The sequence below is a fragment of the Hylobates moloch genome, unplaced genomic scaffold (genome assembly GCF_009828535.3).
Source record: "Hylobates moloch isolate HMO894 unplaced genomic scaffold, HMol_V3 SCAFFOLD_9, whole genome shotgun sequence".
Taxonomy (NCBI): Eukaryota; Metazoa; Chordata; class Mammalia; order Primates; family Hylobatidae; genus Hylobates; species Hylobates moloch.
This window is the reverse complement of record NW_026652284.1, coordinates 12285451-12300875: the sequence shown is the minus strand read 5'-3', so window position 1 is coordinate 12300875 and position 15425 is coordinate 12285451. Positions and strand designations below refer to the sequence as shown.

Sequence of the window (15425 nt, the reverse complement as noted above, 5' to 3'; positions counted from 1 at the left end):
GAGCCACCTCGCCCAGCCTTGTTATAATTAAGATTTTCAGAACAATAGGGGTGTATGAAGTCTTATAATCACCTTAACTATAGACCTTGGTTTCTTACCTAAGTTTTTAACTAATATATTTTTCAAAGGTAATAACAATAAAAATATTATTGCTTGCCCCATGTCAAATCCAGCTTGAAGTACTTAAATAGATGAACTCATAGCACTCTGTGAAGTCAATATGGTGATTATCCCATTTTATGGGTGAGTGAGCTGAGGCACAGAGAGGTTAAGAAAGTTGGGTATCACACAGCCATTGGCCACTTTGCCAGTTTTGAACCTAAATTAATCAGTCTGGATCTGAAGTCTTTACTACTGACCAAAATACCTACGTGCCTCTAAATCCTAAGTTGCTGAGGGTCTTACCTTGTTTCATATCTCAGTAGAAAGGGAGCTAATGTTTATCCATTACATCTGATGTTTAATGCAAGTTTTTAACATACAACATTTCATTTTCCAAAATATGTTATAAATTTAATTTGATTTTTCTGCAATTATTTTCTGCATTTTGTAGGAACCTTGCTTTTTCCCATTTAGTTTGACAGTGTGGTAAATTACACTTAGATTTTTTCTGTGATTATCTGGCATTCCCAGAATGGCCATTATATATGACTTTCTAATGCACTGTTGCATTTAGCTAGCTGATATTTTATTAAGAACTTTTGCTGGCCGGGTGCAGTGGCTCATGCCTATAATCCCAGCACTTAGGGAGGCCGAGGCCGGTGGATCACCTGAGGTCAGGAGTTTGAGACCAGTCTGGCCAACATGGAGAAACTCCACCTCTACTAAAAATACAAAAATTAGCTGGGTGTGGTGGCGTGTGCCTATAATCCCAGCTACTTGGGAGGCTGAGGCAGGAGAATTGCTCGAATCCGGGAGTTGGAGGTTGCAGTGAGCCGAGATCATGCCACTGCACTCCTGTCTGGGTGACAGAGTGAGACTCTGTCTCAAAAAAAAAAAAAAAAAAAAAAACTTTTGCCAAATAAGTTTTAAATTTACTTTCCTTCAAATATCCTTATTCATTTTTAAAACATAGGTTACAGCTCTCTCATGAAATGAATTAGACAGCTTTCCATATTTGCCTTTCTTTCTGAAACATCTTATATAAGACAGAAAATACCAGCTGGGTGCAGTAGCTCACACCTATAAAACCAGCACTTTGAGAGGCCGAGGCGGGCAGATCACTTCAGGTCAGGAGTTTGAGACCAGCCTAGCCAACATGGTGAAACCCCATCTCTACTAAAAATGTAAAAATTAGCCAGATGTGGTGGTGGGTGCCTGTAATCTCAGCTACTCTGGAGGCTGAGGCAGGAGAATCGCTTGAGTCTGGGAGGCGGAGTTTGCAGTGAGCAGAGATTGTGCCATTACACTCCAACCTGGGCGACAGAGCAAGACTCCATCTCAAAACAAAAACAAAGCAAACAAACCAAAAAAACATAACTGACAGTGTGGAAAAAAATCACATGGAAATTGTCTGAGCCTAGAGATCTGTGAGAGTGAGGTCTCTGATTAGAATTGATTTGTTTATTTTTTTGAGACAGAGTCTCACTCAGTTGCCCAGGCTGGTATGTGGTGGAGGGATCTTGGCTCACTGCAACCTCTGCCTCGTGGATTCAAGTGATTCTCCTGTCTCAGTCTCCTGAGTAGCTGGGATTACACGCATGTAATTTGATTTTTGTATTTTTAGTAGAGATGTGGTTTCACCATGTTGGCCAGGCGGGTCTCAAATGCCTGACCTCAAGTGATCCTCCCACCTCGGCCTCCCAAAGTGTTGGGATTACAGGCATGAGACACTGTGCTCAGCCAATATATAACAAATTCACGAAAGTGGTTTTGTCTGGGCAGAAAGGAAGAGACAAGACTCCAGCAATAAGGGAGGGTCATACAGGAAGATTCTTCTGGAAGATGATTCATCTGGGGGAATCTGAAGCAAATAGGCAAAATGTTAACAATGAAGCTGGATGTGAGTAACCTTGTGTTTTATATATTACTCAGTATACTTTTCTGTGTATTTGGAATATAATGAAAATTATACTGAGAATATATGAGAGACTAAGACATCGTGATTGGAATGTGCAGAATTCTTTTTTTTTTTTTTTGAGACAGGGTCTCACTTTGTCATACAGACTGGAGTGCAGTGGCACTATCTCGCCTCACTGCAGCCTTGACCTCCTGGGCTCAAGCCATCCTCCAGCCTCAGCCCCCTAAGTAGTTGAGACTACAGGTGTGCACCACCACACCTGGCTAATTTTTTGTAGAGACCAGATTTCACCATGTTGCCCAGGATGGTCTTGAACTCCTGAGCTCAAGTGATCTGCCTGCCTTGGCCTCCCAAAGTACTAGTACTACAGGGGTGAGCCACTGCACCCAGCCCAGAACATTTGAGAGAAATTCTGCTAGAAATGGGAAGAAATGAATGCTAGCTAGAGACTCCTATAGCAGCAAGCACAGTTTTTCTTTCTTTTCCTTTTGCTTCATTTTCAAAATGAAAGATTGTGAAGAGCCTGGTCATAAGCTGATGAAAATGATTTATCAGAGACAAGAAAATTGATGATCCAGAAGAGATGGGATAAATAGAGGGAAAGCTTTGAGAAGCCAAAGAGAAACTTCAGTGTAAACAAGGAATTTTAGTACCACATGATCTGTAATAGTAAAATAAATGTACATAAACAGGCAAAAGGTTAAACCGTGCACCATTCATTTTATAAACTACTCTATGCCAGCTAATTAGAATGAGGATAAATCTTCAAGATTTACAGTTAAGTGGAAAAAAGTGAGATGATCAGTATCACAGTAAAACACTATTTCTATAAGGAAAGGTAAAACCAGACATCTTCCGGCTGGGCGTGGTGGCTCACACCTGTAATCCCAGCACTTTGGAAGGCCAAGGAGGGTAGATGACCTGAAGTCACGAGTTCGAGACCAGACTGACCAACATGGTGAAACTCCATCTCTACAAAAAATACAAAAAAAAATTAGCTGGGCGTGGTAGTGTGCACCTGTAATCCCAGCTACTCAAGAGGCTGAGTCAGGAGAATCGCTTGAACCCAGGAGGCAGAGGTTGCAGAGAGCCGAGATCGAACCACTGCACTCCAGCCTGGGTGACAGAGCACGACTCCGTCTCGAACAACAGCAACAACAACAACAACAACAAAGTTTGAGGACGCCGGATGCAGTGGCTCACAACCACAATCCCAGCAATTTGGGAGCCCGAGGCAGGTGGATCACGAGGTCAGGAGTTCGGGATGAGCCTGGCCAAAATGGTGAAACCCCATCTCTACTAAAAACACAAAAATTAGCCAGGCGTGGCCGGGCGCGGTGGCTCACGCTTGTAATCCCAGCACTTTGGGAGGCCAAGGCGGGCAGATCACGAGGTCAGGAGATCGAGACCATGGTGAAACCCCGTCTCTACTAAAAATACAAAAAAATTAGCCGGGCGTGGTGGCGGGCGCCTGTAGTCCCAGCTACTCGGAGAGGCTGAGGCAGGAGAATGGCGTGAACCCAGGAGGCGGAGCTTGCAGTGAGCCGAGATTGCGCCACTGCACTCCAGCCTGGGTGACAGAGACTCCATCTCAAAAAAAAAAAAAAAAAAAAAAAATATTAGCCAGGTGTGCTGGCGGGTGCCTGTATTCCCAGCTACTTGGGAGGCTGAGGCAGGAGAATTGCTTGAACCCAGGAGGCGGAGGTTGCAGTGAGCTGAAATTGTGCCACTGCACTCCAGCCTGGGCAACAGAGCGAGACTCTGTCTCAAAAAAAAAAAAAAGTTTGAGGACAAACTTGTTCACTCTTGGTCCATATTTGATGTACTTCCACTAGAAGTGAGAAATTCTCATTGTTTACATAATATTTTAAAATTATCAATCACTCCAAAGGCATATCTACTATTTGTAAAAGTATTAACTACTTGTCTTTTACTATATGACAAGCTCTAGTAGGGGTGTATATTACGTAAATTGTTCTGATATAAACTCTGAAATGGACACAAAAGAATTAACCAACTTTTTCAAACAGTAAAAATAGGCTGGGTGCGGTGGCTCAGCCTGTAATTCCAGCACTTTGGGAGGCCGAGGCGGGCAGATCATGAGGTCAGGAGACGGAGACCATCCTGGCCAATATGGTGCAACCCCGTCTCTATTAAAAATACAAAAATTACCTGGGCATGATGGCGTGTGCCTGTAATCCCAGCTACTCAGAAGGCTAAGACAGGAGAATCGCTTGAACCTGGGAGTCGGAGGTTGCAGTGAGCCGAGATCGTGCCACTGCACTCCATCCTGGGTGACAGAGCAAGACTCCGTCTCAAAAAAAAAGAAAACAAAAAACAAAAAAACACAAAAAAGCCAAGCGCAGTGGCTCACGCCTGTAATCCCAACATTTTGGGAGGCTAAGGAGGGCGGATCATGAGGTCGAAAAATCGAGACATCCTAGCTAACATGGTGAAACCCTGTCTCTACTAAAAATACAAAAATTAGCTGGGCTTGGTGGCACGCCACTGTAGTCCCAGCTACTCGGGAGGCATAAGTGAAGATCGCGCCACTGCACTCCAGCCTGGCGACGGAGCGAGACTTGGTCTCAAAAAAAAAAAAAATTGGAAAAATAAATTGTGAAAGAATTTCCATCTCTATGAGTTCATCTTGAGAAGTTATAGCATTATTTTTCTCCTACATTTTTGTCATAAGATCTGTCAACAAAAAGTATGAACCCAGGTTTGTGTAAGGGAATATCTTAAACATCAATAGGAGGAGTCAATAGTCCTGATACCACAGGCACACTTGTATGGTCTTCTCCATCATTGGAAAAAGACAACAAAGTGGTAGAGTTACGCAGAGTGTAGCATTTGAGATGGAGATCTGAAGGTAACAGGAAAAGGATTTTGTAAGACATTAGTCTACACGTTGAAAAATGTTGCTTTGTGTCAAATTTTTCTTTTTTTAGAGGCAGAGTCTTGCTCTGTCACCAGCCTGGAGTTCAGTGGCAGGATCTCAACTCACTGCAACCTCTGCCTCCTGGGTTCAAGTGATTCTCGTGCCTCAGCCTCTGGGGAGCTGGGACTACAGGCGCATGCCACTATGCCCAGCTAATTTTTTGTATTTTTAGTAGAGACAGGATTTCACCAGGTTAGCCAGGATGGTCTCAATCTTCTGACCTCGTGATCCACCTGCCTCAGCCTCCCAAAGTGCTGGGATTACAGGCGTGAGCTGCCATGCCTGGCTGGTTCATGTCAAAATTTAATAGGTATTCAATTGCATATGAAACTTATAGGTAAAGTTTATTTCTTTTTTCTTTAAAGCATTTATTTGTTTATTTATTTTTGATGTATTTATTTATTTATTTAGAGATGGAGTTTTGCTCTTGTTGCCCAGGCTGGAGTGCAATGGCATGATCTCAGTTCACTGCAACCTCCGCTTCCTGGGTTCAAGTGATTCTCCTGCCTCAGCCTTCCTGGTAGCTGGAATTACAGGTGGATGCCACCACGCCCAGCTACTTTTTGTATTTTTAGTAGAGAGGGGGTTTTACTATGTTGGCCAGGCTGGTCTTGAACTCCTGACCTCAGGTGATCTGCCCACCTCAGCCTCCGAAAGTGCTGGGATTACAGGCATGAGCCACCGTGCCCAGCCTAAACTCATCACTTTTAATACCTTCTACGTCACATGAGGAAGAAGAGCAGAAACACTTGAGTACTTCACGAAGGTCAAGGTTGGTATAAGTTTGGGTTCCAATATGATCAATTTCTGCATCTAGGGAACCAACCAGTTCAGGTTAAGGAAGGTCAGGAAACTCTAGGGTTTTCTCTCCCTCCAAAGAAAGCTTTACCTATCACCTTAACTTAGAAAGCAAATCTCATCCCCATGTTGTCACTTAGTAAAAAGGCATACTTTTCTAAAAATGGTCCATATGTCATTTGGACCGCTTCAAACACAGGAATTTTCTAAACTTCATTAGAAACCTCTCCTCACAAATATTTTCCTTACTCCAAGGAATTTGCTGATATATTGGGTGTAAACTGGATATGGCAGCTCTGGTATCCACCAACTCTGTATCTAAGTCCACGTTGATCTGGATCTCAGCTTCTCCATTTTTATTTAAGGGTTTTATAGAAAACAATTTCCAGAGAGTTATTTGAAGTTCCATCAATATGGAGCCATCAGAAATGAACTCTAGCCAGGTGCTGGGGCTCACACCTGTAACCTCAGCACTTTGGGAGGCTGAGGCGGGGGATCACCTGAGTTTGGGAGTTCCAGACCAGCCTGGCCAACATGGAGAAACCCTGTCTCTATGAAAAATACAAAATTAGCCGGCTGTGGTGGTGCACACCTGTAATCTCAGCTACTTGGGAGAGAGGCAGGAGAATTGCTTGAACCTGGGAGTTGGAGGTTGCAGTGAGCTGAGATCGTGTCATTGCACTCCAGCCTGGGCAACAAAAGCAAAACTCCATCTCAAAGAAAAAAAAAAGAAAGAAAAAGAAAAGAAAAAAAGAAATGTCCTTTAATAAGATCAAACAATGTCTGGGCCAAAAGGGTTCGGTCCAGTAGAGACCTGGTGCAAAGGTGGACAATTTTCATTCCAATGGCCTGTTTCAAAGGTGACAGGCAACTCGAGCAGGGTTTCCCTGTTTACAACGAACTGAATATGAGTTTTAATAGTAAGGGGAACTCCCCTTGCTCTTATCCCTTCAGTTGTTTTAGCTGCAAACACCTTATTATCCTTTGCATTCTTTTCGTTCAGCATTGGGTACTTTTATGTTCTAGAACTCTCTTAAAATGTTCTCCTATGGTGACCAATTCAGCAATATCAGTAACTTCTTTTTTTTTTTGAGACGGAGTCTCCCTCTGTCGCCCTGGCTGGAGTGCAGTGGCGTGATCTTGGCTCACTGCAACCTCCACCTCCCAAGTTGAGGCAATTCTCCTGCCTAAGCCTCCCAAGTAGCTGGAACTACAGGCACGCACCACCATGCCTGGCCAATTTTTGTATTTTTAGTAGAGATGGGGTTTCACTATGTTGACCTGGCTGCTCTCGAACTCCTGACCTTGAGATCTGCCCTCTTTGGCTTCCCAAAGTACTGGGATTACAGGCATGAGCCACCGTGCCCGGCCTTTTGTATTTTTAGTAGAGACGGGATTTCACCATGTTAGTCAGGCTGGTCTTGAACTCCTGACCTCAAATGAGCCACCCACCTAGGCCCACCAAAGTGCAGGGATTACAGGTGTGAGCCACCGCGCCCGGCCTGGTAACTTCTTATGTTATGTTTTTCAATCAGGTCACCAAGCTGTGGTCGAAGTCCATTAATGAGTAAAGTTGTCTGAGCCCTTCAAGTTCTAGCAGGAAATACTCCCTAGTTATTATTACAGGACCAGAATGTTTTACAAAGGAAATTACCATTCTAGACTTGGAATCAAAAACTGACACATCTATCTTCTGTTTACATGATTCAATAATAAACCAGTTGGCCGAGTGTGGCGACTCAAGAGTAATCCCCGCACTTTTGGATGCCGAGGCAGGAGGATCGCTGGAGACCAGGAGTTAGAGACAAGCCTAGCCAACAGAGTGAGGCCCCATCTCTATAAAAATAAAAAAAATTAGCCAGTTGTGGTGGTGTGCATCTGTGGTCTCAGCTACTCAGGAGGCTGAGGTGGGAGGATTGCTTGAGCCCAGGAGGCTGAGGCTGCAGTGGACTATGATCACACCACAACACTCCAGCCAAGGTGACAGAGGGAAATCCTGTCTCAGAAAAAAAAAATAAATAAATAACAAGGGACCAGTCAATCTTTCACGGGAAGGCAGTGGAGATTGCTGCATGTTTTGGGTCATCTCTAGAAGTAGCTTTTGAGGGAATGATGTAGTCGTTCATTTTCAGGCTTTCCCAGGTCCTAATACATGTGTGTCAACTGATATAAATCAGGTAACCCAGAGTCATAGCATCCTGCGAGGATTCTAGTTTACAGTAGATTAGGTGCAGTGGCTCACATCGGTAATCCCAGCACTTTGAGAGTCTGAGGTGGGAGGATCACTTGAGGCCAGAAGTTCAAAACCAACCTGGGCAACATTGCAAGACCCTGTCTCTGAAAAAAATAAAAATAAAAAACCAACAGAAAATAACGTTAAGGAGGATACGCAGAAATGAGGACCTTGGTACACCATTGGTAGTTATGTAAATTAGTACAGCTACTATGAAAAACAGTATGAAGTTTCCTCCAAAAAATAAAAATAGAATTACTATATGAACCATAAATCCCACCGCCGGATATATATCCAAAAGGAAAAAGAAATATATCCAAGAGATATCTGCACTTCCATATTATTTTTCTTTTCCTTTATTTCTTTTTATTTTTGTGAGACTGAGTTTTTACTCTTGTTGTGCAGGCTGGAGTGCAGTGGTGTGATCTTAGGTCACTGCAACATCTGCCTTCTGGGTTCAAGTGATTCTCCTGCCTCAGCCTCCCAAGTAGCTGGGATTACAGGCGTGTGCCACCATGCCTGGCTAATTTTGTATTTTTAGTAGACATGGAGTTTCACCATGTTGGTCAGGCTGGTTTCTAACTCCTGACCTCATGTGATCCACCTGCCTTGGCCTCCCAAAGTTCTGGGATTACAGGCGTGAGCCACTGCACCCGGCCTGCACTCCCATATTTATTGCAGCACTATCCACAATAGCCAAAATATGGAATCAGCCTAAGTGTCCATCAATAGATAAATGGATCAAGAAAATGTGGTTAATACACACAATAGAATATCATTCAGCCATAAACATGAGTGAAATCCTGTCATCTGCAACAACATGGATGGAACTGGAGGGCGTTAAGTGAAGTAAGCCAGATACAGAAAGACAAACATAGCATGTTCTCACTCATATTTAGGAACTAAAAAACATGAAACTTAAAAATAGAGAGTAGAATGATGGTTATCAGAAGCTAGGAAGGATAATGGGAAACAAAGAATAAGAAGGGCGTTGTGGCTCACGCCTGATATCCCAGCACTTTGGGAGGCCAAGGCGGGCGGATCACGAGGTCAGAAGATTGAGACCATCAGGCCGGGCGCGGTGGCTCAAGCTTGTAATCCCAGCACTTTGGGAGGCCGAGGCGGGCGGATCACGAGGTCAGGAGATCGAGACCACGGTGAAACCCCGTCTCTACTAAAAATACAAAAAATTAGCCGGGCGTGGTGGCGGGCGCCTGTAGTCCCAGCTCCTCGGAGAGGCTGAGGCAGGAGAATGGCGTGAACCTGGGAGGCGGAGCTTGCAGTGAGCCGAGATCGCGCCACTGCACTCCAGCCTGGGCGACAGAGTGAGACTCCATCTCAAAAAAAAAAAAAAAAAAAAAGAAGATTGAGACCATCCTGGCTAATACGGTGAAACCCCATCTCTACTAAAAATATAAAAAAATTTAGCCAGACGTGGTGGCATGCGCCTGTAGTCCCAGCTGCTCAGAGGCTGAGGCAGGAGAATGGCGTGAACCCAGGAGGCGGAGCTTGCAGTGAGCTGAGATCGCACTACTGCACTCCAGCCTGGTTGACAGAGCAAGACTCCATCTCAAAAAAAAAAAGAAAAAAAAAAAGAAGGGGATGGTTAATGGGTACAAAAATGCAGTTAGGTAGGAATAAGATCTAGAGTTCAGTAGCACCATAGGGCAACTCATGTTGACAACAGTTCATAGTAAATTTCTTTTTTTTTTTTTTTTTGAGACGGAGTCTCGCTCTGTCGCCCAGGCTGGAGTGCAGTGGCACGATCTCGGCTCACTGCAAGCTCCGCCTCCCAGGTTCACGCCGTTCTCCTGCCTCAGCCTCTCCGAGTAGCTAGGACTACAGGCGCCCGCCACCACTCCCGGCTAATTTTTTTGTATTTTTAGTAGAGATGGGGTTTCACCGTGGTCTCGATCTCCTGACCTCGTGATCCGCCCGCCTCAGCCTCCCAAAGTGCTGGGATTACAAGCGTGAGCCACCGCGCCCAGCCCAGTTCATAGTAAATTTCTACATAATTAAAACAATGGAATTGGAATGTTGCTAACACAAAGAAATGATAAATTCTTGAGATGGTGAAAACCTGCATTACCCTGATTTGAACATTACACATTTTATGCTTGTATCAGAATATCAGGCCAGGTGCTGTGGCTCATGTCTATAATCCCAGCACTTTGGGAGGCCAAGGCGGGTGGATTACCTGACGTCAGGAGTTCAAGACCAGCCTGGACAACCTGGTGAAACCCCATCTCCACTTAAAATACAAAAATTAGCCAGGTGTGGTGACGGGCTCCTGTAGTCCCAGCTACTCAGGAAGCTGAGGCAGGAGAATTTCTTGAACCCGAAAGGCAGAGGTTGCAGTGAGCTGAGATTGTGCCATTGCACTCCAGCCTGGGTGACAGAGGGAGACTCCATCTCACACACCCACACACACACACAAAAAAAAAAAAAATCAGATGTACCCTGTAAATATGCATGAGATTTATATATCCACAATAATTTTAAAATTAGAAAAATAGTAAGACTAGGCATGGTGGCTCATGCCTGTAATTACAGCACTTTGGGAGGCCAAGACAGGAGGAACACTTGAGTCTAGGAGTTTGAGATCAACTGGGTCAACACAGTGAGCCCAGGTTCACCTCAGTGAACCATCAGAGAGCTTCCTGGCCCACCTGGGGCAAGTTCCAAAGAGATTCTCAAGGCAGCGCGGGAATGCTGCCTACAGGTCAGTGCCCTGGTCTCTTGTGTTTCTTGATAAGGAGAGAAGGGAGATGTTATAGGAAGGTATCTCATTGGTATGAATTAGCTTTCCAAAAGATGTATTTTTCTATTAATGTGGACTAGAAATATTTAGAATACATAATATGCATTTTTCTAAAAGGGAAATTGGACACAACTACTTCAATTCAGTGAAACCCACCAGCCACCTTGAGGACAGGCAAGAGTTGGTGATGTCATGAGGCTCCTGCAATACACACTATGGCCATTCCCTTCAAGGTCCGGGGGCAGCCCCTGGTGCAGTGAAGCCATTTCCTGGCATGGCCAAAGATCAGGAACGGATTCCTCTGGATCTGCCCATTAGGAGTGAGCAGGGTCTCAGTATCTGGGGAGCAGTGAGGGCCCCTGAGAAGAGGGTAGATTTCAGTGACTCATCATCACTGCCCACACAGAATGTTTCAGGCCCCAAGTGTGCATCTTTTGTGAATGAACCCAGTGAACAGGCATGGCAGAAAGTAAGGAAGAAACAGATGACGGAAGAGAGGTAAAATATGGGTGGGAATTAATCAAAATGATCACATTTCAGTTTTGATGCCTTGATTTGCTGCAGCTGAACCTCAGTCACAGATAATGTAGTACCTCTCATCAGTAACAAGAGATTTCTGATGTATAAATAGCTAAAAGAGATTGATCAATCATGGAAGACACCAGAAAGTTTCCATTCAGGTTCCATTTATTTTTGACTTTTTTTTTTTTTTTGAGACGGAGTCTTGCTCTGTCACCCAGGCTGGAGTGCAGTGGCGCAATCTCGGCTCACTGCAAGCTCCGCCTCCCGGGTTCACGCCATTCTCCTGCCTCAGCCTCTCCGAGTAGCTGGGACTACAGGCGCCCGCCAACACGCCCGGCTAATTTTTTGTATTTTTAGTAGAGATGGGGTTTCACCGTGGTCTCGATCTCCTGACCTCGTGATCCGCCCGCCTCGGCCTCCCAAAGTGCTGGGATTACAAGCGTGAGCCACCGCGCCCGGCCTTATTTTTGACATTTTTAAATAACCATCCTTGCGAGGGTAACTCCTGCATCACTCTAGAACTTCAGGTTCTATTTCTGAGTCTAGGACACAGGTCCCTGAAGGCCTCATAGATGCCACGTCAGCATTTTCACCCAGTCCTGCCCCCAGCTGAGTCACCTTTGTTTTTCCACTCACAGTCAGCACGCGCCTGAAACACATGGCTGTGTGCTTCCTTTAAGATGCACCTGACCGGGCCCAGTTGCTCATGCCTGTAAACCCAGCACTGTGGAAAGCCAAGGTGGTCAGATCACTTGAGGTCAGGAGTTCGAGGCCAGCCTCCTCCAACATCGTGAAACCCTGTCTCCGCTAAAAATACAAAAATTAGCTGGGCTTGGTGGCGCTGCCAGTAACACCAGCTACTAGGGACGCTGAGGCATGAAAATCACTTGAACCTGGAAGGTGGAGGTTGCAGTGAGCTGAGATTGTGCCACTGCACTTCAGCCTGAGGGACAGAGAGAGACTCCATCAAAAAAAAAAAAAAAAAAAAAAAGCACCTGTGTCCTAGATTTTAGTTCCCAAGGGTCCAGAAGACAGCGTATCCATCCCACTAACCAGGCCTTCCCTAGGAGCAAAGATGGAAGTCCACGTTCTCAGATGGCCATGAGCCACAGGAAGGGCAGGGGACAGGACCAAAGAAGATCCTCTTGGGCTGCCTGACTTCCCTGAGTGTACGCATCAGCTCAGCCCGAATTGGGGCGAGGATCTCCCAATTGACATGACCCCTGTTGTCAAGACTCTCCAGAGGGGCAGGATACAACTCCAGGCCTAACTTGCTCAGCCCGCCTGTGTGATGCAGCAGGTCTTTCAGAGCATTCGTGGAGGTCTCATTTCCATGAAAGTAGAAGGTGGTGAGCTGGGAACAGCGGCTCAGGGCAGGCAGGAGGACCCTGAGTTGGGAGTCCTGGATCTGACAGTCCTTTAACATGAGGATCTCGAGAGTAGCAGCAACTTTCTCTAGCAGAACTCCAAGGGGCTCAAGATTGGTGGTCCACATTGGGATGTGAATCAGATGCAGCTCCTTTAGCCGACTGAGGCTTGGGTACTGAGACAGACACTCCATGTCCTGATCAGCTAGGTAAGCATTACAGAATGTAAAGGTCACAAAGGAGTTCCTGAGGCACCTAGGGAGAGCAAGAAGTTAGTTATGGGCAATGGTGCCAGTTAGAGGAGGGGGGTGGGAAATAATCTCAATGGTAAACTTGAAGTGGGCATTGAGTAATTCTGCACCTTACTACAACACAGGTGTTATAGTAACCTGCAATGGGGAAGCCTGTTTCACCCAAACACAAGTTTGTTCCCATCATCAGATGATGGTCCGCATGCAAGGTGCTGCCTGATGAAGACTCAGATCATTCAGGGGCAGCTCCATTTTAGGCTCAGTCCTTTCACCTTTGCTTGTGTGATTGGTTCAAGGCCACAACATCTTTAAAGCCTCTTTACTTCATCTTTCAGCAAACAACCTCATCTCTGGGCCAGAGGAGCCCAGTGGGAAATGTGCACAAAGAACTCAACTGAACAAGGTCTAGGGACATCAGCTAGGGCCACCTGCCTGCAAAGGTTCCCTGACATGCCCGCGTCTGCAAACCTCCTATCACTTTATACCACTCTCATGCCTACTCCCTCACCTCCGTCCAAGAAGCATGCTTTTCCCATGTCAACTACTTTTCCTGGGGTTCAAGAGAACCTCTTACAAACAGGGAATTAGAGACAGGATCATTGGTGTTTACTAAGCTGTGAGGACAGAGCTTCTACTGTGAAACAGGTTTGATGCACTTTCCCTTCTTTCATTCTCTCCTCTATATGAAAAGTTTCATCATATTAACTTTAAACACGCTTCCTAAAAAGGAATTCACAAATGTACCCTCACTAGATCGGAACCCCTGACTACTTAGCTCCCTACATGTCTCTCTGTGTAGCATCTACCCCAGGCCATCCCTCTGCCCTTATTTGAGTGGTCTTGTGATACCCACTTCAGGATATAGAGCACTGAACAGCATAATGAGTTGGCAGTCTAGCATCCCATTCCCTGTGATATCACCAGTGGCTGGGACACAGTAGATGCCCACTAGCGTTTACTGTGAAAAAGAACAAAAGTCTGTGGTATGGTCTGCAGAGAAAGCTCACCATCATTTCTTACCTGAGCAGGTGCTCCAGGTGCTCTTTGATATTACTGATCTTTCTTATATAAAGCATCTGGGGGTAGTACAGGCAGAGGAATGGAGAGTCCAAGTCAGGAGCGAACTGCTGTTGGCCGCTCACGTATAACTCACACCCATATCCGAAGGCTAAAAGGAGTTTGCGAAGATTGCTCATCTGGCTCAGGTAAGGGGCAAACTTTCCCGTTTTATTCAGACAGCATTTTCTCCTAACTTTCAACTCCTGGATACTGTCTGGGTATATCCTTTTCAATAAATTTCTGAAACTTGAACTGGGCATTGAGTAATTCTGCACCTTACTACAACACAGGTGCACTAGACCTCTTCTGTAGTGGATCCACCTGCAGAGGCAGCTCAGGCATTCATCCAGCGTACTTTCCTTTAGGCACAGGTCTATGAACACCTTCAAGGGCTGGTGCTCTCCCATCCTTGGACAGTCCTCCACTGTCTGCCTCTTACTCATGGCTTCTGGGGAGCAGGAGAGGACCTTGACTCCAGACCATATGGCCCAGAAACTCTCATCAACATCCCGCAAATCCAGCACTCGAAGTTTCCACCTCCTGTGAGTGACATAGGGGAAAAGCTCAGAATGTAGGCAAGGACCCACCCCTGACCTGAGCTTTCACTCCACATCCAGGACATCAGTCAGCTGCTCCTGTCCTCAGTGCTCCTCCTTCTATCTCTTCTCCATCCCGTTCCCCCTTGGATTCTGCCTGGTTCTCACTTCTAGAACCTTTACCTTCCACTGGGAGGAAGCAGGCTCCTGTTTCCTTGGTGGACCCTGTATGGTGAGCAGTTCTTTCCCAGAAGAGCTGGGCAATGCCCAGGGCCTCTCATGGGCACCATCAGAAGCCTCTGAGCCACCCTAGCTCCCCAACCCCACCACTCCTCCTGAGCCAGCTGTCCCTTCCCTGGAGGCCTGGACCCTTCCCCCCAGGCCACCTGAGTCACCTCACCTGAGGCGAACCTTCTGGGCCAGCAGTGTATCAAGTCCCCTCAGGACAGCTTGCAAGGTCTCCAGATGAGGTGTCTTCATCAGGGATCCCAGAGGGAGGCGGACGAAGGGCCAGGCCTGCACCATCAGCTTCAGGGCCTCAAAATGTCTCATACTGAAGGCCTCCATGAACATCAGAGGGAAGACCTCCCTGGGCAGCTGGTCCAGGGTGAAGATGGGCAAGAGCTGGTTCCTCAGCAGGCTCTGCCCTGCCAGCTCCAGGAGTCTAGATGGGGACTGGAGGCTCATTCTGACAAATCTGCAAGGAAAAACTCTAGAGGACAATGCAGTGAAAAGGCAAGTTTCTCGGGCCATTCCCCAGCAACCCCCACTTCTCCCAGGGCCAAAGTCATTTCTCTAGCATGTGTGAAAGAGCCCTCAGTTTGCTCCAATTCCATTCTGCAATAAGAGGCCACAGAGGCATAGTTCTGCCTTTCTGGTACCAAGAGGAATGTGTCCCAACCTCTAAAGAGCAGGCAAGATCATTCCTATAGGGTCT

At 46.1% G+C, this 15425-nt stretch overlaps 1 protein-coding gene across 1 annotated transcript; it reads right to left on the bottom strand.

Moving 5' to 3' along the window:
• Positions 1-12215: 12215 nt before the first annotated feature.
• Positions 12216-15201, bottom strand: PRAMEF17 (PRAME family member 17). The gene is made up of 3 exons (XM_032760978.2): positions 14889-15201; positions 13914-14492; positions 12216-12897 (listed from the first exon to the last, which is right to left on the bottom strand). The coding sequence occupies exons 1-3, from the start codon at positions 15173-15175 to the stop codon at positions 12339-12341; spliced, it is 1425 nt and encodes a 474-aa protein (XP_032616869.1). The 5' UTR covers positions 15176-15201; the 3' UTR covers positions 12216-12338.
• Between the last annotated feature and the right edge of the window lie 224 nt (positions 15202-15425).

Coding starts and splice junctions, on each gene's coding strand:
- PRAMEF17 (XM_032760978.2), bottom strand. CDS start 15,175: ATGAGCCTCCAGTCCCCATCTAGACTCCTGGAGCTGGCAGGGCAGAGC. Junction 14,493..14,888: donor GCCCAGAAGGTTCGCCTCAG/GTGAGGTGACTC, acceptor TGTCACTCACAG/GAGGTGGAAACTTCGAGTGC. Junction 12,898..13,913: donor CACCTGGAGCACCTGCTCAG/GTAAGAAATGAT, acceptor TGCTCTCCCTAG/GTGCCTCAGGAACTCCTTTG.